Source organism: Poecilia reticulata, chromosome 4, assembly GCF_904066995.2.
Source record: "Poecilia reticulata chromosome 4, P_reticulata-male-v2, whole genome shotgun sequence".
Taxonomy (NCBI): domain Eukaryota; kingdom Metazoa; phylum Chordata; class Actinopteri; order Cyprinodontiformes; family Poeciliidae; genus Poecilia; species Poecilia reticulata.
Window position 1 is genome coordinate 2194667 of NC_088833.1, and position 26780 is coordinate 2221446.

Genomic DNA, 26780 nt, shown 5'->3' on the forward strand with positions numbered 1-26780 from the left:
AGCGCCGCGCGGTGGAAAAACACCAGATGGAGCAAAAAGAAACATCCAGTATGATGATTCTGCTGAATCTGGAGAAAGCAGCGCAGCGGAGGCCCCGAGAGCCTGCAGGCCAAGGTCAGAGGTCAACTTCAGTCCAAGCTCTGCTTTTATATAAACAAGTGAATCTGAACTCAGCAGGTTTGTAATCTGAGCACAAACTTAAATAAAACTGGGTTTTTTTTACACTTTTAGGGAAAATTTAATGCAGCTGCTGCAGAAACTCAGACTAAAAACAAGCAGATGATGTTTTATCACAAATTCACCAAGAACAAAATCTTACAAAATGATTTTGATCCAGTTCATAGATTTAGTTTCGTTAGTTCGTCTTAATTCAGGTGAACTAAATTATTCACATTAGAAACCAAAAATACTTGGTAACACGGTAGCTAACGCTAAAAAACAAAATAAATTAACAATCCTGCGTGAAAACCTGTTTATAATACAGTAAAAAACAAAATGAAACATGTTTGACGTCTGAAAAAACAACCATGTGTTGTAATGTGACCGTGTGGAAAAATTCACATGTGTGAATACTTTTACAAAATAAAAAATTAAAATAAAGTAAAAATGCACCAACAGTTCAGATGTGGACCATCTGTTGCGTAAAATGAGGATCTGCGCCATATTCCCGCTTCTGTCTGAAAACCCGCTCAGACTGTCCGCAGCACAGGAGCGCCACCTGCTGGTCACTTCAACCTTTAAAACAATTAGATTTATTTATTTTAAATCAAATGTCAAACAATCTGAGCTTCCCGATTTGCTGTGGAACCTTTAAACGTCTCAGAAACGTTATAAATACATATAAAAACAGTTCACTTTTTTCTAAATTAGTGATAAATTATCACGTTTTTGACAAACATGCAAAAATATTTTTAATTGGAAATAAAATTATGAGAAAAGTTTGGTTCTGATTTTTATTTGCTCTTAAAGGTGAAATAATTTTTTAACCCCCAGAATTTAAAAAAGAAGCTAAAAAATAAATCAACTAAGTTTTAAATTTGAAAATGACCAGAAAAATGTTGACATGTATTTTATGCATATATTTAAAAATCTCATTCCTGTACAGCAGCAGTGCTAAGACGGTTTCTACTGCAGTTTTACTGCATTTTAAGGTAAATTTGATGTCTGTTCATGAAAACGTAACTTAACGATTAATTTATTTCGACTGAAGCTGGGATAGTGGTTACATCTTAAAATGGACTATAGTGAAGGCCACAAAGCATTAAACTCATTGATTTTATGTTATATTCTCATTTTGGTTGGTAGATGTAATTATCAAAATGATCAGACTCACACACAGGGGCGGTCCTAGATGAAATTCACCAGGGGGCCCAGGGGAGAAAGAAAGAATCCAAACATGGCAACATGTTTTAATATGTCAGGTGGTTTTTATCCGCCCGGTTCTGGCAGATAAGAACAGCTGAACCCAACAAATAACTTTTTAATTCATTGTTACTGAACTTGTGAGTGTATGCTTTTGAACTCAGTTATTAAAATGAAAAACTTTTAGAGGATATCCTAATTTACTGAGCTGGCCCTTCTATGGAAGTAAATAAATGAATAAATGCCAGACATAAAGGCGAAGCAGGCATAATAAATGTCCAAATATAGCAATTAAAAAATAGAAAGCAATGAGTGATCATTAATCTTAGTCAACATGTCTCTTTCTTTCCCCAAAAAGGGAAGAATCTTAAAAAAAAAGCAAAAAAAAAAGGGGAAGGCTGAAGCGCTTTTATTGTGAAACCTGTCCTCGCCGGAAGTTGACAGTTAGCATCTCGTCCAGTTTACGTTCCCGGTGAGACTGTGGAGCGTCCAGGTGTAAAAATGTTACCTTTATCCATCAAGGATGATGAGTACAAACCGGCCAAGTTCAACCTGCTGGTCAAACTGTCCGGGTGGTTCAGGTAAGATGAGCGCAGCTAGCAGCTAGCCGCTAGCTGTGGCTGTTAGCCGGAAGCTAACCGGTTAGCCTGAGCAGATGTGTTTCTCTCGCAGCTCAATCTGCTTCAAACTTGTTTTTATTCAGCTGTCAGGCTGAAAACTGGCTGCTTTTAACTGCACTTTGCGTGTTTGTGTCTGACTGTTTGGAGTTTTTAACTCCTGCTTCCTTCCTGGGTTTATTTGTTGTGGGTTTATGTTTGTTTCTGTTTGCTTTTCAGGTCCATTTTAGCTGATAAAACCTCCAGGAATCTCTTCTTCTTCCTCTGCCTCAACCTCTCCTTCGCCTTCGTGGAGTTAACCTACGGCATCTGGAGCAACAGGTAGGCTAACAGTCCGAGCAGCATCTCTGTGTGATTCCTCTGGATATGCCACGTAAGTGTTAGCAGTGTGTGTGTGTGTGTGTGTGTGTCCGTCATTAATCTGAGACGCTGCAGTTACTCAAACTGCGCATGTCAGCAGAAATTAAAGCTTTTAGAGGAAATGTTTACCCCTCCATCCTGTCTGTGTCCGTTTTAAAACGAGACAAATAAAACTTTACATCTGCAGCTAAGAGTTGAACATTAAGCGATTCTGATGTGTTTGTAAATTTACTGTATTGTGCGGCAATCACTTCCTGTGAGAACTGAGCTCAAGCTCTGCACTGGTGGCGACGTTATTCTGCAGTGCAGAGCTAAACAATGGATAGCATAATAAAATATGAACATAAACATGAACAAATTAAAGTTGTGAAGCTGCTGGTGGATTTAAATGCAGAGTTATAAAATAAATATGTAATTTAGTACATTTATTTACAGAAAAAGGTTTAAGTTGATTCAGCTGAACCTTAATCCAACAATCCAGAGGCATTAATGGAGGTTTAGAACCTTGAAGCTTCAAGGAAGTTAAAACAGAAACAAAAAGACATAAAAATCACTAAAGTAATAAAATAGATGAACAAATTACACAGGATGAGGATCAAAGAAAACACCTGAAATATGAAAGTTATGAACCTAAACTATAAATAAGGATGAGATATTCATGGTCAAATATCCATCCATCCATCCATCCATTTTCTTGCACCCTTTTTCCCTCAGTGGGGTCAGGAGGTGCTGGTGCCCATCTCCAGCCAACGTTTCGGGCGAGAGGCGGGGTCACCCTGGACAGGTCGCCAGTCTGTCGCAGGGCAACACAGAGACACACAGGACACACAACCATGCACACACACACTCACACCTAGGGGCAATTTAGACAGACCAATTAACCTGACAGTCATGTTTTTGGACTGTGGGAGGAAACCGGAGTACCTGGAGAAAACCCATCATGCACAGGGAGAACATGGAGACTCCATGCAGAAAGACCGGGAATCGAACCCAGAACCTTCTTGCTGCAAGGCAACAGCTCTACCAGCTGCACCACTGTGCAGCCCTGGTCAAATATCAAATAATTTAAATATTTATGATCAAATATAAAATATTGGCAAAAACACTATAAAAATGATTAAAAATAACAAACAATTAAACCCAAGAAAGTCTTAAAAAGCCAGAGTGATTTAACCTCCTCCTCCTCTTCCTCCTCCTCTTCCTCCGGGTCCAGTTTAGGTCTCATCTCAGACTCCTTCCACATGTTCTTTGACTGCACCGCCCTGCTGGCCGGCCTGGCAGCCTCCGTCATCTCCAGGTGGAGGTCCAATGACAGCTTCTCCTACGGGTAAGCCCCGCCCCCCTGCCCCCAGGCCCCGCCCCCTTTCCCTCCGCTGCGCTGAGCTCGGCTGCTCGGGTCTGATCGCTCTGCCTCGTTTCACTCCCAGCTACGTCAGAGCCGAGGTTCTGGCCGGCTTCGTCAACGGACTCTTCCTCATCTTCACCGCCTTCTTCATCTTCTCAGAAGGAGTGGAGGTGAGTGTGATGACGTCATCGCAGGTCGGACACGTGACCTTTCAACCTTTTGGTTTCACCTGCGCCGCTCGGTCCGGTTCTGGATGCCATCCAGTGGAGACATTCAGCCTTCAGCTGGTTGTCGGAGGAAAACGTCTCCATGTTGGACTGAAACCGTGTTTCTGATTCGTCTGTCTGTCAGAGAGCCTTGGAGCCGCCAGACGTTCACCACGAGCGGCTGCTTCCTGTTTCTGTGGCCGGCCTGCTGGTCAACCTGGTCGGGATCTTCGTCTTCCAGCACGGAGGACACGGACACTCGCACGGGGACGGAGGTAGTCCCACCTGGAGACGAGACAAACCCGCCGCCGAGCTAGCGAGTCGTTTTCCTGAAACCCTGTCGCTCTGCAGGTCACGGTCACAGCCACTCTCTGTTCAACGGCAGCCTGAGCCACGGAGGACACGGAGGACACGGGGGACACGGACACAGCCACGATGGACACGGACACAGCCACGATGGACATGGACACAGCCACGATGGACATGGGGGACATGGACACAGCCACGACAAACACGGAGATCATGGACACGGTCACGGGGGACACGGACATGGAGGACACGAAGACTCTCACAGTGAGACAGACGTCCGTCTCCTCTCCGTCAGTCGAGACGTTTTCAGAGAATCTGAACTTGTTGATTTTTGTTCCTCAGACGAACTTCAGAGGCCAAGAGACGGATCCAGCAAGCAGATCCTGCAGGGTGAGGACACACACACACACACACACACAGACACACACACACACACATAGACACACAGACACACACACACACACACAGGCACACACACACGCAGACACACACACACACACACACGCACACACACACACACACACACACACACAGGCACACACACACACACACAGGCGCACACACACACACACAGGCGCACACACAGGTCGTTTTTAAGCACAGATCTGTTTACATATCTCTATCTTTCTGTCTCTAGCTCTATGTCTCTAGCTCTATCTCTGTCTGTAGCTCTATCTCTATGTCTGTAGCTCTATCTCTATGTCTCTAGCTCTATCTCTATGTCTCTAGCTCTATCTTTCTATCTCTATGTCTCTAGCTCTATCTTTCTATCTCTATGTCTCTAGCTCTATCTTTCTATCTCTATGTCTGTAGCTCTATCTCTATGTCTCTAGCTCTATGTCTCTAGCTCTATCTCTATGTCTCTAGCTCTATCTTTCTATCTCTATGTCTCTAGCTCTATCTTTCTATCTCTATGTCTCTAGCTCTATCTCTATGTCTCTAGCTCTATCTTTCTATCTCTATGTCACTAGCTCTATCTCTATGTCTCTAGCTCTATCTTTCTATTTCTAGCTTTCCTGTTCTGTCTACATTGGTTCTATATATAAATAGACATACTGATGTATATCTAGATTGACATATCTATATCAACATGTGCAGTGTGATCTCATGATGTGTTCCCGTCTTCGCCTATTGGGGTTGCCGTGGCAACGTGATTGGCCGACCCCCCTGCTGGAGAATCCTCCGTTTTTTTTAAGGATTTTCTTCGTCGTTGTTTCATCTGGAAACGCCGTTTAGTTTTCAGCCTGTAGAGAATCCGCCATCAGAACCAGAGACGCTGTCCTGGGTCATAATTCTCTCCGCTTGCAAACAGACCAAAGTTTGAGGAAAAACCTTCATGCAATCTGGTTTCAAACTGCTTGGTTTCGCCACCAGGGGGCGCTCTCACACCACACTGCTGGTTGGAGCTGCAGCAGTTGGATGTTTGACCCGAGTTTATTTTAAAGTATCTTCTTGACAAGCAGAACAAAGATGGTTTGTTGGTTTAAACCGAGAAGCTGCTCAGATTTCCTGTTTTTATTGTTTTTGCCCTTCATTGTTCCTCACTGGGGAAATTCAGAGTGACGAACAGATTCAGAGCTAGACGTATCCAACCCATTCAATAAAACTAATTTACTCAACAAGCCAAACATTATCTAGACTAATGGGACAAAGGTTTTAGCACCTTTATTTATCTTAATTATAATGATTTTCTGCCAACGGTGAATAAAAACAAACCATTTAAGACGAGAATATTCCCTCTCAGCCTGTGGCTTCAGTAAACATGAGACGGATCCTGCTGCTGGTTTAATTCAGTTCAGAGCATCGGATAGAACCAGGGCTGCAACTGGCAGCTATTTTATTGGTTACTCTATTGATTTATTCTGACGATTAATCGGATATTCTGACGATTCATCGGTTATTCTGACGATTAATCGGATAATCTGACGATTAATCGGATAATCTGATGATTAATCAGCTATTCTGACGATTCATCGGATATTCTGGCGATTAATCGGTTATTCTGACGATTAATCGGATAATCTGACGATTAATCGGATAATCTGACGATTAATCGGATAATCTGACGATTAATCAGCTATTCTGACGATTCATCGGATATTCTGGCGATTAATCGGTTATTCTGACGATTAATCGGATAATCTGACGATTAATCGGATAATCTGACGATTAATCGGATATTCTGACGATTCGTCGGTTATTCTGACGATTAATCGGATAATCTGACGATTAATCGGATATTCTGACGATTCGTCGGTTATTCTGACGATTAATCGGATATTCTGACGATTAATCGGATATTCTGACCATTAAAATAATTGCTCTTTCTGCAAACTTGATCACTAAAGTCATTTTATACAATATTAGAAATACATTAAAAGATGCCAATTAACACATTTAATTCCTGTGTTAAACAATAAAAACACATTTCATGCAGTAACAGAATCCGTTGGTGAATTATTTGAAACAACAGATGCATCTGCAGCTGAACATGGGAAAATTTCAGCCTTTCCTGCTTGACTTATGAAGGCCGTTCAGAGCTGATCTGTTGATTATTGTTTGTTTACAGATTTAATAGTTGGAAAGCAAGAGGAGCTTTAGTGAAGGTTATTTTTACAGGTGGAGCTAAAACTCCCTCTGGAGGAAATCTGGGTGGGATATTTTTGTTGAACGTAAAATGTATTTATATATTTTTTGCACGATTTTTGTCTAATTACTGCTTAAAATTTGTTGTTCCTTCAAAAATTTGGTCTTTTTTAGAGTCTCTCTTCTCCAGTTAATGATTAATCGATTACTAAAGTAGTTGACAATTATCCAATAATCAATTAATGACAATTAGTCTGATTAATTATTCCAGCCCTGGTTATTTAAATTGTGTGTAAAACCTGCGTCTTGCTTCGCAGGCGTCCTCCTCCACATCATCGCCGACACTCTGGGCAGCATCGGCGTCATCATCTCCGCCCTCCTGATGCAGAAGTACGACCTGATGATCGCCGACCCCATCTGCTCCATGCTGATCGCCCTCCTCATCGGCGTCAGGTGAGCCGACAGGTGGGCGGAGCCTCCGCAGGGAACCAATCGGCTCTCTGAGCTGCCAGAGTCTTGTTGCGATGAGGTGAAGGGGAACAATGGAGTGAGGTCACTTCCTGTTCAGAGGGGAAGCTGCTGCTTTGGTTTGTTTTAAACGTTGAGCTGAAATTCCCGGAGACTCGGAGGGAACCTGAGGAACCACAGGCCGGCGTCCCTCAGGGCTCCTTCACTCTGGACTTTGATCTTCCAGATGTTGATCATCTGGAAGCTGGAGAATGAAAACAGGATTTCTGAAGCTCCGGTTTCTGGAGCCGAGTTTCCAACTGGGCATGTTGTAGGTGTTTCCTTCCTTCAGCCCAGAGATTTCAATCGATGACTGATAAACAGGCGTTTATTGAATCCGTTGAATCAGGAACATTAAAGCAGGGAAACCTGAAACCTGCAGGATGCCGGGCCTCCAGGACCCACTTTGGGGCCCTGAAACCTGCAGGACGCCGGGCCTCCAGGACCCACTTTGGGGCCCTGAAACCTGCAGGACGCCGGGCCTCCAGGACCCACTTTGGGGCCCTGAAACCTGCAGGATGCCGGGCCTCCAGGACCCACTTTGGGGCCCTGAAACCTGCAGGATGCCGGGCCTCCAGGACCCACTTTGGGGCCCTGAAACCTGCAGGATGCCGGGCCTCCAGGACCCACCTTGGGGCCCTGAAACCTGCAGGATGCCGGGCCTCCAGGACCCACTTTGGGGCCCTGAAACCTGCAGGACGCCGGGCCTCCAGGACCCACTTTGGGGCCCTGAAACCTGCAGGACGCCGGGCCTCCAGGACCCACTTTGGGGCCCTGAAACCTGCAGGACCCACTTTGGGGCCCTGAAACCTGCAGGACGCCGGGCCTCCAGGACCCACTTTGGGGCCCTGAAACCTGCAGGACCCACCTTGGGGCCCTGAAACCTGCAGGACGCCGGGCCTCCAGGACCCACCTTGGGGCCCTGAAACCTGCAGGACGCCGGGCCTCCAGGACCCACTTTGGGGCCCTGAAACCTGCAGGACGCCGGGCCTCCAGGACCCACTTTGGGGCCCTGAAATGTGCAGGATGCCAGGGCTCCAGGACCCACCTTGGGGCCCTGAAACCTGCAGGATGCCAGGCCTCCAGGACCCACTTTGTGTCCTGAAACCTGCAAGATGCCGGGCCTCCAGGACCCACCTTGGGGCCCTAAAACCTGCAGGACGCCGGGCCTCCAGGACCCACTTTGGGGCCCTGAAACCTGCAGGACGCCGGGCCTCCAGAACCCACCTTGGGGCCCTGAAACCTGCAGGACGCCGGGCCTCCAGGACCCACTTTGGGGCCCTGAAACCTGCAGGACGCCGGGCCTCCAGGACCCACCTTGGGGCCCTGAAACCTGCAGGACGCCGGGCCTCCAGGACCCACCTTGGGGCCCTGAAACCTGCAGGATGCCGGGCCTCCAGGACCCACTTTGGGGCCCTGAAACCTGCAGGATGCCAGGGCTCCAGGACCCACTTTGGGGCCCTGAAACCTGCAGGATGCCGGGCCTCCAGGACCCACTTTGGGGCCCTGAAGCCTCCAGGACCCACCTTGGGGCCCTGAACCTGCAGGACGGTGAGCCTGGAGGACCAGGGCTGGGAAACTCTGCTCTACAGGTTAAACATCCACATTTATAAAGTTTCACTCAGAAGCTTTTGGCTGAAGAAAAGACTCACAGAGCTGTGTTCCTGTCCATCATTGGTCCGGGTCGCTGGTCCGTCCCCTGATTGTTCTGTCCAGTTGTTCTTCCTTCTGTCCAGTTTGTGGTTTTTCCATATTTTCACCTGATCTCTCTGAGTAAATCTAAAATTCAGTGGAATCGTTTTTTATCATGCATAAATGCTAATGTTAAATAATCTGTGGATCTTCTAGTTTTAACCTCTAATGGCTCCAATGATCAATAATCAACCTGAAACTTCTTCCTGTTAAAACCAAATGTTAAAAACTGTTGACCTCAAATTCCCCAAAGATCCAGTTTATTGATCGCCTGCTGGGTGTAAAATGATCGATAGATTCTCTTTATTGGCCACCGGAGCTTCGTTAGCGGCAGGACGACGACTTCGCCAACCAAGCCGAGATATCGATCAAATTAATCTCTGAAGACGGATAATTAATAAATCTATAAAACGCCTGAGCAGCACAAACATCCTCAGGTTTCCTCCTCAGTTTGAATTTTAACTCCATCCAAACTTTATTTGTTTTAACCGAAAGCTTCCCAACAGCCTTACTTCTGATAAAACCCAAACACGACACTAATAATATGTAAACATGAACTTTATTCAGTCATTATTTCATCCATTTAGCATAAATACCGTCTGATTTTAACGGGTTTTTAAGGGTTTTGCATTTTTGACAGAAATGTTTCATGCTAGCTTGATGAGCCGGTCAGAAAGAACAAGTCAAATCAGTTATTGTAGCTTTTATTTTATAATACTATTTGAAAAACAGAGTTGACTTCATAATAAAAAATTATAATTTAAAAATGTATTAAACCTTTTGTTTGTGTTAGCGCCCTCTGGTGGCTCCCTTCTTAAAAGCACCGCTATAAGCAAATCATTCATCCCGTAAACTCAACAGCTGACTGGTTTCAAACATACCTGGACCTGTTAGGCCAACAGGTGCAAACACAGGTGTGTGTTTGTATTTTACTGCTTCTAAAAACAATCAGTGATTTAAAAAAACTCATTTTTTGGCAATAAGTTAAAGTTTTTTTTGTATCTGGAAAATGAGCCGTTTTTAAAACCTCCCAATTGAGACACATTCATACAGCATCTGCTGTATGCACTGTACAATGGCTGCTGGAAAACACGTTTTGTTGTTGACCATCCAGAAACCACTTGCTGCTTTCGTCCTGGTTATGCAGGAGGCTCCACTTCTGCTTTTCAACGATGTACAGTTGAATAATTGCGCAACTATTTTCATGTATAAACGTTGAGTTGGGGGGCGTGGCCAGCAGCTCGTTTAGATTTAAAGTGACAAGACGCCTTAAACGGCTTGTCCTCACAGCAGAACTGGACAGATGTGTTTTGTGTAGGCCACAGATTTATGGCTCCATCATAATGTGTCGCCTTTCAAGCAAAGGATTTTGAAGCTCTGCCTCCAGACTGAGATGATGTGAGCAGGACTTAAACCACGTAAAGGGTTTCACTTTAAAAACGTTCTGGAGGATCCATAAAACCAACCAACGCTCTACCTCTGAAGGCGACGAATGGAAGAAGCCCCAACGGGTTTGAAGGAAACATTGAACCGCCTCAACATTGTAGCTTCTACAGAACTTCAGCAAAGACGAAGGAGCAAACTTTGTTTGTTCTGCTGCAGGTTGGATGTGTTTTAAAACAGCAGAAGAAGAGTTTACAGAGTTTACTCTGCAGATGAAAACACATGCTGATGGGTTTCCTCTCAGGTTTCAGCTCTGCAGACTCATTCCTCAGACCTGAAAGCATGAAAATCAATCCAAGCCCTGATGGCGGCGATGGAGGCTGGTTTCCACTAATGTAGGGAACGCTCAGCGCGCGGTTAATGGCCGTCCTGGAGCCGTGCTCCGTCTCCTGACCAGCGGTCGGGTTTCTCCGAAGAGTCGGCGATAAATCGAGCCGCCGTGATGCAGTCTGACGGAGCCGCATATTTCAGGACTCGGCAGAGCGGAGCTGTGGTCGGCCCGGAGGCCTTCACCCGACCGCAGAGATCAGGTTTCCGCAGCTGGAAAGTCGGAGTCACCGCGGTGCTAAACGCCTGCAGATGTGGAGAAAGTCGGACTGAACTCCAGCTGAAAGCCTGGAGATTCTGTTTCCATCCGTTTTAATGTATTTTTGTGATGTGCCCTGACCTCTGACCTCTGACTAGTCAGTACGGGAATCATCAGTAGTTCAATTCTTCAAATCGTTGATCCTAACGATTCTGCTTATCGGTTCCAATAATGTGAAACCGTATTTGCATGATGACGTATTTTATAAGCTCCGCTTTTTGATTTGGAAAATATCCAAGATGGCGTCGCAGAAGCAGCACTCTGAGCGTCTTCTGCCAAGAACGCTGCCGCACATGGGGCCGTTTTTTAATTTAAGAATTTATTTCCTAACTCGGAGAATTGATAAGTGATATTGATAATGCAATTGGTAAATCCTTATCGATTCTCATCCTGACCTCTGACCCTCAGTGTGGTGCCGCTGCTGAAGGAGTCCATCGGGATCCTGATGCAGAGAACGCCGCCGTCGCTCGACAACGCCCTGCCAGAATGCTACCAGAGGGTTCGTACCTGGCGATAAGCCCCGCCCACTCAAGCCCACCTGTTCAGTTCTTCTTCCAGCTATCGATCCGGATTACGGACGTGTCTAATTCCTGGTTTTACGCGTTCAGGTGCAGCAGCTGCAGGGAGTCTACAACCTGCAGGAGCCTCACTTCTGGACGCTGTGCACGGACGTTTACATCGGGACGTTAAAGCTGCTGGTGGCGCCGGACGCAGACACCCGCTGGATCCTCAGCCAGACGCACAACATCTTCACTCAGGTACCCGAACACGAGTCCAGCACCTGCAGCGGCTGGAGTTCTGCTCCGAGGAACCAGGAGAAACCGGTTCAGTTCACTCAGATCCGTTTAATCTGAACAAGTTCACTTAAATTTACACATTTTAACAGATTTTAATAAAGTAACCTCTGCATGTTGTTAATTAAGTCCTTCATGCTAAACTTCAGGCACACTGCATTACGTGTGTCCTCTCTGCTAGCTAGGTTAGCTAGGTTCGGTTAGCTCAGTTAGCTAGGTTAGCTAGCTGCCTCCTCTGCAGCTCAAGCTGAAAGTATAAAAGCTTCTGGACGAGGGAAGCTAATTAGCTGCACACCTGTTTAACTGAAGATGCAGCTAAGGGGTGCATGAATGCTCCAAATGTTGGTTTTCACATCTGCCTCTAAAGATATTAGAAGTAGTTTGATACCATCTGGTGGTTGGAGTGTGAACTACATGTGAATCATCGAAGCAGAAGTTGATGAATTTAGCAGATTAACTCAGTAAATAATCTCAACCCTGAGCTAGATTATGTAATAAAACATATTTAAGTTTACTAATATCTTCTACATATAATAAAACAGGCTCATGACCAACATTTCTAAAGTTGTTTCTAGTTTTGGGTTTGAAGCTTTTTAGCGACACTCGGCATCTAAGGAACATAAATGAGTAATTATTAGTGTCAAGAATTAATATATAAAAATTTAAAACTGGTAAATTATGTGGATGTATTTTGATAGTTACTTCAGATTACAGCATATATAATGATTGAATTAATCATAGTAGAATATTTTACTGTGATCAGGTGATAAAAACTACAGTAAGAAGTTTGATACACAGCAGGATGAAAACCAGTGGTTGTTCAAAAATACACGTTGAAATTAAATTTTAACTGAAAACCGAGTTTAGAGCTCATTGGACTGTAGTTGAAACACAATGATAAAAAAAGCAATGGTTGCTCAAAAACAAACTGAGTTTTGTTTTTACATTGGTTGAATAATAATCAACCTGCTGGAATTTAAAAGTCTTTTATTCATAAAACGGTTCAAACCTCCATCTGTTATAATTTCTGTATTTTAAATATTAGCTGGTTCTTTACATTTACCCGCTTTCAGAGCCATTGTGACCCAGATCTCTGGTTTTCTCTTAAGCTAATCTCTGTGGCAAAGTGAGGTTTCATCTGTTGCATTTAGGGTATTTGCTACTTCTAGCCGCTCGGCAGAACCCCGCTCGCCGTCTGTAAGCCAGCCGCTTTACTTTTCAAAATGTAACCTTCAAGATTTGATTTCCAAAATGAGCAACTAGCCTGCATTAAGCTAGCATCAAAAGAACTTTGAACATGAACGATTCAGTTCAGACTGAGCGTGGAACCAGTTCCTAACGTTGGTTTCCTCTGCAGGTCGGCGTCAGACAGCTGTACGTTCAGATCGACACGGCCGCCATGTAGAAGCTCCGCCTCCTCCCATCCTGGGACCAATCAGTCATCTGCTGCTGGGTGACCTTTGACCCCTCTGCAGAAGGGAGGGGCGGGGGGACACAAAGAACTGATGAACTCAAACGCCCCACCCACGTTGCTGGTTTTATAAATAATTAACTGGGTTTGTTGGGCGACTCGTCCGCCTCGCTCCTCCTGCCCTTCTCTTTGTTTGTAGCAAAGGATTCTGGGTAAGTGCCTTCATCAGAGACAATCTGAGCCCCTCCCACTATTGGTGGCATCACAACTGGTGTCTGCTGATTGGCTCAGTGTCATGTCACCGGGTTTTCTCCGTTTTCTTTTTACTGTGCCAAACCATGTGACCAAATCATGTGACCGGTTAGTGGGATTTTTTTATCTGTAATAAATCGATTTCTCTGCTCAGTTATTGATTTTAATCTTTATTGACGTTTACAAAACGACTACAGGGGCATCAAAGTTTGTTTACCAACATAAATCTTACCAAGTACTTTTGTCCAGGTTCTGGTGCTGAAACGATTAATTGTGATTAATCGTGACTTAACGATTAATCGTGACTTAACGATTAATCGTGACTTAACGATTAACCGTGACTTAACGATTAACCGTGACTAAACGATTAACCGTGACTAAACGATTAATCGTGACTTAACGATTAATCGTGATTAATTGTGACTAAACGACTAACCGTGATTAATCGTGATTTAACGATTAACCGTGATTAATCGTTTACTGAAATAGTTGATGCCTTAGTGCAAACATCTTAACTGAAAAAAGACAAAATTAACTTAAAAATTAAGCAAATAGTTCCATAATATTGATGGAAAAAGTTTTACTGATTGTTTAAATAATAGCAAAACATTTTACACACGAGTAAAATCTGCCAGTGGAACTTTTGATCAATATTTAGGAATTAATTGTTTTAAATTAGTTTGTAGTTTCGTCTTTTTTCAAGTTTACTAAGATATTTAAAAATAGCTGTTAAGATTTTGTGTTTTTGCAGTGAAGCAGTTTTGATTGGATGGATTTCATTTCATGATCGAGTCCGTTGCTCCTGTGAGGACGACGGATTCTGGTCCCGGCCCAGCGGGTCGGCCGGCGTTAGGACGTGTAGGTGGAGCTGTCGACCACGCGCAGGTGCTGCAGCGCGTCCGGCGCTGCGTTCAGCCGCAGCATGTCCACCTCCAGCGGGTGGAGCCGGCCGGTGACCACCAGCGAATGGAGCGGCCCGCCCAGGTCGCATGACGCCAGCTGGTGGAGCGTCCCGGCCCGGACCGCCTGGTCGTCGGCGCCGAGCCGGGCCAGGCCGACGCACACCGTGTCCTCCGTCACTCCTGGACCGGGTCGGGAAAGGAAGGAGACCATTGGAGTAGAGCCGTCAGAGATGTGATCGGGTTTTCCCAACATTTTGATTAAGAATGAAACTCTATTCATTATTATAATAAACCTCAGATTCAGTTTTTTCTTCAGGGCTCAATCGATTAATCGTGATTAATCGATTATTCAAATAAGTAACTATTTTAGGAATCAATCATACAGACTCAAAAGAGGCACATCTGTTAAAACAGCAACTTATTGAGAGCAGTAATCAGGCGAAAATACAAAAATATAAACATTTTGCATGTAGATAAAAATAACTTCATAAAATCTTTAGTTTTAGCTTCACTTGGATCAAAATCTAGGAAAAAAATCTTCGCTACAAATTAAACGTTTGCTGACAACATGCGGCTGTTGCATTTTAGGCAATAATTTGTTTTTATCTTTTATGTTAATGTTAAGGTTTACGTGATAAATCTGCAATGCCAACTTTATTTCCGATTAATCGTCTGGACTGTCGATTAATCGATTATTAAAATAATTGTTGAACACAAAATGAGTACATTATGGCTGAATTATTGCTCTGGAGGATCAATCAATAGACGATTGATCGGTTTTTGATCAGATCATGTTGGACCCACCCAGCTCCTCCTCTTCCTCGCTCCTCCTCCTCTCGATGATCTGGATCAGCTGATCTGCAGCCTGACTGACGGTCATGAAGCGCGGCGGCTCGTAGATCTTCCTCCCCCTGAAATCAATAATCAAAGTGTTGCTTTCAAACCGGAGAACGGGTCCAGTCCTGGTTCTGGTCCAGTCCTGGTTCTGATCTGTTCCTGGTTCTCGTCCGGTCCTGGTCCTGGTTCTGGTCCGGTCCTGGTTCTGGTCCAGTCCTGGTCCGTTCCTGGTTGTGGTTCTGGTCCAGTCCTGGTCCTGGTTCTGGTCCGGTCCTGGTCCAGTCCTGGTTCTGATCTGTTCCTGGTTCTCGTCCGGTCCTGGTCCAGTCCTGGTCCTGGTTCTGGTCCGGTCCTGGTTCTGGTCCAGTCCTGGTCCGTTCCTGGTTGTGGTTCTGGTCCAGTCCTGGTCCTGGTTCTGGTCCGGTCCTGGTCCAGTCCTGGTTCTGATCTGTTCCTGGTTCTGGTCCAGTCCTGGTCCGTTCCTGGTCGTGGTTCTGGTCCGGTCCTGGTTCTGGTCCGGTCCTGGTTCTGGTCCAGTCCTGGTTCTGATCTGTTCCTGGTTCTGATCTGTTCCTGGTTCTGGTCCGGTCCTGGTTCTGGTCCAGTCCTGGTCCGGTCCTGGCCCAGTCCTGGTTCTGATCTGTTCCTGGTTCTGGTCCAGTCCTGGTCCGTTCCTGGTCGTGGTTCTGGTCCGGTCCTGGTTCTGGTCCGTTCCTGATTCTGGTCCAGTCCTGGTCCTGATCTGTTCCTGGTTCTGGTCCGGTCCTGGTTCTGGTCCAGTCCTGGTCCGGTCCTGGCCCAGTCCTGGTCCGGTCCGGTTCTTACCTCATCATGTTCTCGATGTTCTGCTCTTTCATCTTAATATCTGATGAACAGAACCAGAAACATTTGGATGAAACTTGTTGAGTTTTTCCTGCTGGAGTCAAAATGGCTGAAAACTTCTGTTATTTAATAAATTATCTAATTGCTTACAGATTATGTTTTGCAGTCAGATCTTCATAAAATGGTAAATAATGCGAAGAAATTGAAAAATAATGTCTAAAATAATTATCAATCATACATAATTAGTTTTATTTTTAGAACAAATTCATGTGGAAGAAAATATTTATAGAAATTATATTTACAAATCAGTAAATTTACTATTTTTGAAAATCTGTGTGGATAATGCCAGACTAGAGCTAACCTCATCTTAAACTAGCTTATCTAAGCCAACTTTAGCTTAGCATATATTCAATTAGCTAAGGTAAGAGTAGGTAAGCTAACGTTATACAAACTGGTAGCTTATTACACTAAAACGGGTTAGTCAAATTAGAGGTTAGGTTAATTTAACTTACCTAAACATTGCTAACATTAGCTTAGTTAGCTTATTAGCATAATTCAAATTCAATACAAAAATATTTTCTTGATCCAGAGATGTTGTTGTAGCTCCTTTAATTAAAGAGGAAAAATCTCCTGTAGCTGTTTGTATTGCAGCAAGCCTCTGACTGACTCTGACTGAAGTCTCATGAATACATAAACTTATTTTGGCTAACTTTAGCTTAGCATAAAACCAGGTTAGCTTAGTTTATCCATTTAGCTGCATTTAGCCTGCACAAACTGACCTTAGCAAACCTTATCTTAGGTTAGCTTAGCTAACTTAATCATATTGTATATAAGCTAGGCTAACGTGAGCTAAGTTAGCTAAACTATGTTATTCTAGAGGTAGAGCAGCCAAAGATTGTACTAAACTAACAGTAACACAACTTTAACATATTTCAGTTCCTCTAGTTCTGAGTAACTGATCAAAGTATCAATCGTTTAATATTTAAAATTTATATAATCAGATGGATCAAAATATAAAAGCATAAAATGGGAATTTCAGTGTTTTTGATTCATATAAATAACGTAACAACAAAGTAGCAAAATCAGGCAAAAGACAATTTTATCCAAATAAATGTTCAAATTTATGGAACTAACAAAAACTGCAGGTGAATTTCTGCTTAAAACTGTTAATTCGGTGAAGTTGCTCACATGGGTAGAGAGTCCGGACATTTTCCTCAAGAGTACAACAGTAGAAATACTACGAAAAGTACATTTTCCCAAAAAGTTACTGCAGTAGCTATTTACTACCAGGTCTGCTGTATTTTATTCATTTAAATCACCTTGGATCAGCTAAATCTGTTTATGAGGAGCAGCTCTGCCTGCCAGGAAGGAAAATTGGTTGAAGACTTTTGCACAGTGTGCATCTCCTGATGCGTTAGAAAACCACCGGCTTTCTGTGGAGCTGATGGATGAGCGTCTTCACTCTTATTCTTTCCTCTAATGAATATTAACAGCAGAGACACCAGCAGGCCCTTCACCTCCATGCAGTCTGTTGGTTTAGGGGCCCCATGGGGCCCATGGGCCCCCGGGGCCCCAAGAGACGGATGGCGACACCTGGGGGCTCCGAGTCGCTCTCCGCTCAAATACAGGATTATTGTTGGCATGGTTCATTAACTTTTAGCTTTATAATCTAATTTTGTTGCTATTTTCCCTAATCTGTGTGTGTGTGTGTGTGTGTGTGTGTGTGTGTGTGTGTGTGTGTGTGTGTGTGTGTGTGTGTGTGTGTGTCTCTCTCTCACCCAGCAGGCAGAGTGTGTGCAGTCCAGCTGCTCTGTTTTTGCAGATTTTGTCGTAGAAACTTTCGGGTTTCCACGTTTCCGTCCAGAACACCACCGACACCGTCTCCCCGAAGTTATACAGCTGGAAAAGGTCAGAGGTCAGCTGCTACCTCTCATTATAGCAGTTTTATGTCAGTTATTGTTTGTCTGGTTCCTTTAGTTTATCGGTTTTTAGTCTTTGCTGGTTTTTATTAGTTAAATAGCATTTAGTTTTTAGTAGTTTTAAATTTTTCATACTTTGGTTCATTTTTAGATTCAAACTATTTGATTATTTATACATCGATCGGGTAATGAATACTCAACAACACTGTAAAAACAAACATGTCAGTGGTTGAAACTGAGTGTTTTGGTTCCTGGAGCGAAGCGCCGCGGTTCGACTGTTCAGTCTGAAAGGCCGATAAATAGATTAATAATATCTATCATTTAAATATGTTGTTAGCTTTATAAACATGATGTATTTCCAGTTAGCTACAGGTTTATGAAGATGCTTTAGTTATTTCGTTAGCTTCAGCTAACTGGTTTAAACTCTCGTGTTTGTCCGGAACCTGGAGGGGTTTCCCCCCTCCGACAGCAGGGGCCGACTGAAGCGCCTCATTAGCATATCCTGGCCCTCATTAGCATATTAAGTATCCCAGCGGAGACGCCGTGTCAGCGTTAAATCTGGGAGAGTGTGTGTTGGTGTGTGTGCTGTGGCAGCTGGGTCCTGCTCCCTGATTGGTCTCTTTGACAGCTCAGTTATTGATGAGGTCACATTAATTTGATGCTTTCAGTGGCGAAACGGCGACACAGTTTAATGAGTTTCATCAGGAGCAGATGGGACGTTTCGTCCCCGGAGGAGGAAACGTCCAGGCAGCAGCCGAAACGTTCCTGAAACCTGACGGTTGTCATGTCAGAACGGCTTCCGACCCCGCAGCGACCCGAAGAACGATGATGTCACACAGCAAAGCAAAGATGGCCGCCGCCGTTTATGGATCGATTTAAAGTTTATTCAGCAGCAGGAGCCGAGTTTCTCCTAACGAGGAGAAGGAAGCCGATAAAAAGAAAGACCAGCCAACAGCAGCAACACTGGTGATGCAAGTTATTGATTAGTGACTTAATCTGAAGTCGATTGGTCTCATCGATCGACTAATCATTAATTGATGAGCTGCATTTTCTCCTGTTTTTGAAAACTGACCATCTTTGCGTAACATGCAGGCCTAAATCTTTCATAAAATGCTGACTTAAAAAAACATTAAGCCAGAAAAATATAACTAGAATAAAACTAATTTCTAGAACACTTGGAAATTTCTGAATTTCAAGTCGAAATCTTTCAACTTTTGAAACTTTTTTTCTAGAAAATGTCTGAAATTAAGCTCAAAATGTGTTTTTTATAACAAAATGTTTTTGTTTTTGTAGAAAATTTGAGATTACGCTCAAATGTTTAGTTTTTTCAAGCAGAAATTTCCATGTTTTTGTAACAAATTTTTGACTTTTCACATTCAGAAGTTTTCATTTTTGTAGAAAATTCCTGAAATTAAGCTTTTTTTTAAAATTACTCTATATGTAGATTAAAATTATAAAACATACATTTTGTAATTTTGAGCCGCCTTGCTGCTGAAATGCGATATATAAATAAACTTATTGATATAATGGCTTTGCCGCCGGTTAAGGATTGAAAAAGTCGTATTTGTTGGAACCCTGATTTCTGTCTGATCGTGGGTTTTTTCCTCCCCGAGTATTGACTTGCAGGCTGGTTGGTGGGAGGAGTAAAGTCACCTGCAGGCCGCAGCAGCCCACTGCGTTCATGATGGAGGCGTTATGGATGACCCTGTACGGTATCCCAGCATTCACCGCTCTGAGGACGAGGTCGCTGTGAGTCGTGGCTCTGCAGGAGAAAACAAGATAGAGAAATTCAGCTCAGCTCAAAGAAAAAGGGACGAGTTCTGAAAGGTCAGAAGCATAAAATGTTCAGTTTTTCTCCTGAAAAGCCCAGATTACAGAGTGATGCTCAGATGCTGAGGTCACACACCGGAGGAATCCCTTCAAAAGAAACATCAGAAACTTTTCGTGTAATTTCTCAAACCGAACTGAGCCAAACTGCTCTGCTCTGTTATTAACTCTGAGGAATCTGGTGGTTTTTGGGAGAAAAGCCCAGAAACGACGGATCCGGAGCAGCTGTGACATCAACCCTGCGGTTCTGCGTGCTGACTGACGCAGCGGACCTCGGGTCGGTGACGCCGCTCACCCGAACGGGTCGCCCACCACCAGGAAGGCCACGTCGGTCACATCTGCGTCCTTCAGGATCTCGTCGGCTCCCTGCTCGACCAGATCCCGGTCCGCCAGGATCAGCTGCTTCCCATAATACTCCTCCTGGGGGGAAACACACAGATGGGGCATGTGGAGAATGTTTAAATAAAAAAAAATACTGATAAATTACTAAAACTACACTAACCTAAGACACAGCAAAAGCAATTAAATCAGCCACAAGTTGTAAACAAAGCTGCTAAGGTATTCAGACCCAGCTAATGCTATCTGCTAAAGCTAGCATTGCGTTTAGAACCCAGCTAAAGCAGCAAAAACAGTAGCAATGTGAGGCTAAAAGTGTTAGCATATAAAGCAGATATTCTAGTCTTACTACTTAGTTAGTTAGTGGTACTAACGTAACTGCTAATAATGCTATCTGATAAAGCTAGCATTGTGTTTAGAACCCAGCTAAAGCAGCAAAAACAGCAGCAATGTGAGGCTAAAAGTGTTAGCATATAAAGCAGATATTCTAGTCTTACTACTTAGTTAGTGGTACTAACGTAACTGCTAATAATGCTATCTGCTAAAGCTAGCATTGTGTTTAGAACCCAGCTAAAGCAGCCAAAACAGTAGCAATGTGAGGCTAAAAGTGTTAGCATATAAAGCAGATCTTCTAGTCTTACTACTTAGTTAGTTAGTGGTACTAACGTAACTGCTAATAATACTATCTGCTAAAGCTAGCATTGTGTTTAGAACCCAGCCAAAGCAGCCAAAACAGTAGCAATGTGAGGCTAAAAGTGTTAGCATATAAAGCAGATCTTCTAGTCTTACTACTTAGTTAGTTAGTGGTACTAACGTAACTGCTAATAATGCTATCTGCTAAAGCTAGCATTGTGTTTAGAACCCAGCTAAAGCAGCAAAAACAGTGGCAACGTGAGGCTAAAACACAAAACAAATCTTCTACTCTTACTGCTAATAATGCTAACTGTTAAAGAAACAATATTAAAGGCAAATGTTAGCTGCTAACATATCATAAAGAAGCTAAAACACTACAAATGCAATTCTGAAGTAGCTAAATGCTAAGACAAGTACTATCAAAGAAAGCAACCCACTAAAATAGCAAACACAGCTAGCTTTTTACTTTAGTAACTGCTAACAATGCTAGCTGCCAAAGAAACTTCTAAAATAGCCAATTGCTAAAGCTGTTGGCTGCTAATTTATCACCTTAAAAAACAATACTAACCTAAATTCCGAAGTAGCTAAATCCTAAAGTATCAACAAAACAAATTGCTAACTCTATTAGCTGCTAACCCATCACCTAGGAGGTAAAACAATACTAAACTCAGTTCTGATGTAGCTAAATGCTAAAGTAAGGACCAACAAAACAAGATATGTGCTAAAATTAACACAGCTAGCTTTCTGCTGAAGTAACCCTAACAAAACTAGCTGCTAAAGAAGCCACGAAACAATAAAACAGAAATAAAAAACACAAACAAACATAAATGAAAGGGTTTCTATAAGCAAAAACCCCCTTAATAAATATTAATAATCAATGTGTGTCATGACAAACTGCAAAGGACGCAGTAAAGGTTTACCTTCCAGCAGAAAACCTACCCAAAGCACACAGCCAGAGATATGTTGTTAGAACGGCTTAGTCAAAGTCAGGATCTAAATTCAATTGAGCCAGGATATCAACAGTTTTGTTCACCACAGACTCTCTCCCTCCAAGAGAAAGGAGCTAAAATCGCAGTTTATCTAAAATTTGAAAGAGGAAACACTTGTAGCTGTAACTGTTAAATACAAATGTCCGCCACACTTTTTAGATATTTATATAAAACAAAAATATTAGAGAAGCATTCATCATTTACTTTCTATTTCACGACACTAAACCTACTCAAAAATATTTCCGATCTTTCTGGTTGCAACATGAATAAGTTTGCACGGATCTGTATTATTTTCACCGCATTCCCGTCCTTCTGGGTTCTGGTCGGTTTCAGTCCGGACTCACCAGCGCCTCTTTCCCCACAGTCAGGATGGAGGTGTAGGCCTCCAGGTAGACCCGGGAGCAGCTCTTCACCGCCCGCAGACCCTTCACCGTGATGTCGGTGGCGTCTCCGAGTCCCAAGCCGATCAGGTACAGCATCCCGTCGGCCCCGATTCGGAAACTTTTCACCACACGGATCCACAATAGCTATATATTCAAGTCCTGACACATTCACGTGTAGTCTCACCGAACTAGACCTCAATACGGCATGCTGTTAAATGTTTACAGTCACGACAGCTAGAGTCGCTATACGGCCCAAGTGCCTCACACTGCGCCGAACTCCATTAGCAAAACCGAGTATTTAAAAATATTATTCCCTGACTGCTGAATTTAGAGCGAATAAAAATAGTTTTGACAAGTTTGTTAGAACTATGTCTTACCTTTAGATCGGCTGACAATAAATAGATAAATTAATTAGCATGTCATCTTTTTAAACATTGTTGGTGCTGTTTGTGTATTAAATCTGAATGGTTTGCAACAGAAAATCTCACTCATAAATTTATAATAAAATGTATGAGAGCCGATCTAAAGACTTCATGGTGGAAGCTCCAATTGTAATATATTGTCCAATTAACATATATATTTACTGTAGTTAACTAGACTTTTAACTACAGTCAAGTAAAATTGTTTGACATTTAATTATTATCCATCAACACACAAAAAAAAATCTAAATGTAAGTCCAAAATATGATAAATCAGAAATATAAACTTAGATATTATGAAATGTACATTCCAGTGTATAAAAGGGATTTTCAACTTATTCACTAATACTGTGATTATTTTAACAGGTATGTGGAGAAAGTTGTTTTTTTTTTAAGGGAACTTTTCCTTGAGAAAACTCACCTTTCCTGAAGGGTGGCCAAAGTGTGGCCCGGGGGCCATTTGCTGCCCTCTGGAGGATTTTATTTGGCCCCCAAATTCAATGCAAGCATAGGATGGAGATGGAAACTTTTTAGAGCAAGACTTTTTCAGATTCCCATTTATTATCAATGTTTCTGCATTAGCTTTGAAGAAACATCGGCCTACTCAAAGCTTTCAGCAGTTTTTAAATATTTATTTGAGTTAATAAATTTTTGTCTGTAAAACACCAATATCCCCACAAGCTTTATGTTTTGGTCCATGTGATGGAGTAATTTTTAAATATGAAATAATTAAAGTTTTGATAAGTTAGTAGAAAATGTACTTTCTGACTCTTACTTGAGTATTTCTTTGATGGCTACTTTTTATTTTTACTTCAGTAAAACTATGTTGAAGTAGTGCTTCTCTTACTTGAGTAAACTTTTTGGGAACTCTACAATCACCTCTGATGGTTGTTTATTTATTTACTTATTCACATTTTTACCAAAAACATGAGGATACATTTAACAAAAATGAACAACTTTCTTTGCTATTTTCAGTTTTAAGTCACTTAAACAAAATAAATTGTTACAAAATAATTAAATTAATTTGTTCTGCTGTAAATGCAATTGAAATAAATGTTTATTGAGTTTAAATGAATGATTTATGAACTTTTTTTTGCTCATCCTCCTGTTTCAGGTCACATGGTATAAATGTAATGAACTCTCTCTCTCTCTCTCCCCCCTCTCTCTCTCTCTCCCCCCTCTCTCTCTCTCCCCCCTCTCTCTCCCCTCTCTCTCTCTCTCTCTCTCTCTCTCCCCCCCCCTCCCTCTCTCTCTCCCCTCTCTCTCTCTCTCCCCCCTCTCTCTCCCCCCCCCCCCCTCTCTCTCTCTCTCTCTCTCTCTCTCCCCCCCCCCCCTCTCTCTCTCTCTCTCTCTCTCTCTCCCCCCTCTCTCTCTCTCTCTCTCTCTCTCTCTCTCTCTCTCTCTCTCTCTCTCTCCCCTCTCTCTCTCTCTCTCTCTCTCTCTCTCTCTCTCTCTCTCTCTCTCCTTGTTGCGGTAAACAAGCCTCCGGACCACGTGACTCCGCCCCCGTCCCGCCGCCCGTCTAACTGGGAACCAGTGAATGACTGGGATGGTGGAGGAGGATTCGGCCTTTTGTTGCAGACTTTCAGGGTTTGTTTGGCTCCAGTCATCCAGAGAATCGACGCTCCGGTTCTGTTAACTGTCTGGGTCCCGTTGTGGGATTGGATCCGGATTCTGGGTCTCAGATGAACCGAATCAGTTCAGAATCATTCAAAACCATCAATATATATATATATATTTAAACATTTACTAAATAAAAATCATAAGAAATCCATGAAAGTCTGGATTTAAAAGGTCAAAAATTGAATCTTTTCCTGCTTGCTGAAACATTCTAAAGATATGATGTGCAGGAAAACCCAAAAGAACAACAGCAACAGAAATCCATATATTTAACGGTGTTAAAACAAGAGAATTAGTGATGCATGAATGTTACAGGTAGCAGTGAGAGCATTGAATCTAGCAGGACTGACGACAGTGATGGAAAAGACAGTGAAGCTCAGCAGTAACATGAGTCCATTTCCCACAACATGTCTGTGTGAAGTGAGCTTCTCTAGTCTGGCTACTATAAAAACTAAAAACAGAGACTGAGAGCTGCTGAGGAAGAACTTTGTCTTTAATTCCTGCCAGGAAATCAGATCTGTTTTCATCCAAACATGCTCAGGTTTCACACCAGGTGGGTAAAATATACAGATATTAACATTTTGTACATGCAACTCTTCATATTGTAACAGTGAATATGAAGTGAAATGTTTCCCAAATATTATCGCTTCTTTCAGAATAAGAATTATTTTCTGGCTATAAGATGCTTGTGGATTAGTTTGTAAAACAGTTTGGAGTTTTCTACAACTTCTTTAAATTTAACACCACAGTGTTGTGGCTGTTCAGGTGTATTTTTGAAGTGGACACGTTAAGTGCAGTTTGAAATAAGAAATGTAAAATGTGATAAAAATAAATTTTTGTGTCTATTTGATTCCTATTCAAGACACTTTGATAAGAATGACTATAAATGTAATATACGTGGCTACAGAGTATCTTTGTTTACATTTCTGGTTGGTGGTGCCTCGGGATTTTTTAAATTAAAACAATTAACCTTGACTCAAAAAGGTTGAAAAACACTGCAGTAAACTAAAAGTGTTCATTTACTGTGAAGTTGCAGTAATTTGTACATTTTACATTCATTTTATAGGTTTTGTTTGTTTTGGGAAAAACATATTTTGAAGAAGTTAAAGCATTTTCTTTTACAGTAAAACCTGGTGAAATAATATATTACAATGTAAAACATTCACTTTTACATTGTAAAATACAAAAAACACATTTTTATTTTAGTTTGTGGATTTTAATCATAAAATCAAAATCATTTTCACTCATTGTTTTACGGTGGCATTCTGGCTAACAGCTACCAGTGTTTAGTTTTTAGTTGTTTTTTTACAGTGAATATTCTAGATTTTTTCCTGAATATTTCTATACCTAACCAAAACGTTTGCACATCAAGTTCAAGCCTCTTTTATAATCGTATTTCTGATAAATTAATTAAATCCCAGCTCTGTGATTTATTGTTTAGCTCTTATTGGTTTAATTGATTATCTCCTCTCATGTGTTGGCCTTCCCCCGACCTCCCGGTCACCTCGCTGGGGGAGCAGCTGAGGCCTTTTGGCCTCTTCAACCTTTTCTGGTCAAAAGAAGCTAAAGTTCATCTTTCACATGATGCTGTTCGATATTTGGGCTTCTTCCAGAAAGAATTGGACCAAACAAAGGGGCAGTTCTACAGCCTGGGCCGAATGTCAGTAAATCTGGAGGTAAACAATAACAGGAAATGATAATTATGAGCTGCTGTGAGCATCAGTCTGTCAGCGGAGCCTCACATCCCAATCCCATCATTCCCGGTCCAGACTCCACATTCTCTTCAAAATGCTCCACAAAAAGCTTGCTGCTATTATTTTAGCTTTTTTTATGAGCTTCATCGTCCTGTTATCATTTTCTGACAATACTGTCGGCTCCCATTGCTGAATAAACTTTAAAATTGATCCGTAAACAGCGGCCGCCATTATTACTTCCGCAAACAGAGCGTGACTGTGTGACGTCAGCGTCCTTCTTCTGCGCATGCGGGTTTCTTCGGGGACGTAAACGGACTGCTCGTTCGGTTCGCATTTAATTAGCGTAAACCTCAGTTTTACGCGCGTAAAACTAAAATAAAAACAATAAAAATTTGATTTTAGAAGAAAAAAAATTGTGCTTTAGCATCAATGAACGTAGCCTGGTAGAAATTGGTTGAGGAAAAACTGCAAACAGCACCGAAGTGATGAAGGTTTAAAGTTGAAACTGACACTCCTGCCTGGTGAGGGTCACAGATGTGATGTGAGGTCAGGCCTCAGACAGAAACAGGATTAAAACTGATAACCAGGATTAAACCTGTTTACTGTTTGGGTTTAGATCTGACCTCAGATCAGCTGCAGCAGAGACCAAATGTCTGATGAACCTCAAGTTCAGCTTCTGTTGGTACAAACTGTCCTAAACTTTTATAGGTTTCTGTTTGCAACCTGCGGCTCCTGGGCCACAAGTGGATCCCTGGAGCTTCCACAATGGTCCAGCTAATACTTTAAATACAGCTGTAATAATACATGCAAGTTTTTATAGTTGTTTATTGTACATTTGCATTCAATTGGTAAAACATTGATACTAAAGGTTATTTACATATATTTTATCTAGTTTTTGTCCTAAATTTGAAAATGTGCTCTTTTAGCAT

The 26780-nt window shown here is 42.5% G+C and overlaps 2 protein-coding genes across 3 annotated transcripts; one reads left to right on the forward strand and one right to left on the reverse strand.

The window, feature by feature from the left end:
* The first annotated feature begins 1758 nt into the window (after positions 1–1758).
* On the forward strand, positions 1759–13623 carry slc30a7 (solute carrier family 30 member 7). 2 transcript variants are annotated; one of them, XM_081605945.1, is made up of 11 exons: positions 1759–1943; positions 2199–2300; positions 3553–3666; positions 3767–3854; positions 4036–4165; positions 4242–4463; positions 4542–4589; positions 7103–7238; positions 11422–11512; positions 11622–11771; positions 13165–13623. In XM_081605945.1, the coding sequence occupies exons 1-11, from the start codon at positions 1864–1866 to the stop codon at positions 13210–13212; spliced, it is 1209 nt and encodes a 402-aa protein (XP_081462071.1). In that variant the 5' UTR covers positions 1759–1863; the 3' UTR covers positions 13213–13623. The 2 variants fall into 2 exon arrangements, with proteins under 2 accessions (XP_081462071.1, XP_081462072.1); XM_081605946.1 differs by lacking the exon at positions 1759–1943 and having other exon boundaries at positions 3558–3666.
* Positions 13621–22326, reverse strand: dph5 (diphthamide biosynthesis 5). Its single transcript, XM_008406365.3, has 7 exons — positions 22080–22326; positions 20073–20197; positions 19604–19712; positions 17810–17930; positions 16035–16074; positions 15177–15283; positions 13621–14552 (listed from the first exon to the last, which is right to left on the reverse strand). Exons 1-7 carry the CDS (start codon positions 22212–22214, stop codon positions 14320–14322), a joined length of 870 nt encoding a protein of 289 aa, XP_008404587.1. The 5' UTR covers positions 22215–22326; the 3' UTR covers positions 13621–14319.
* Between the last annotated feature and the right edge of the window lie 4454 nt (positions 22327–26780).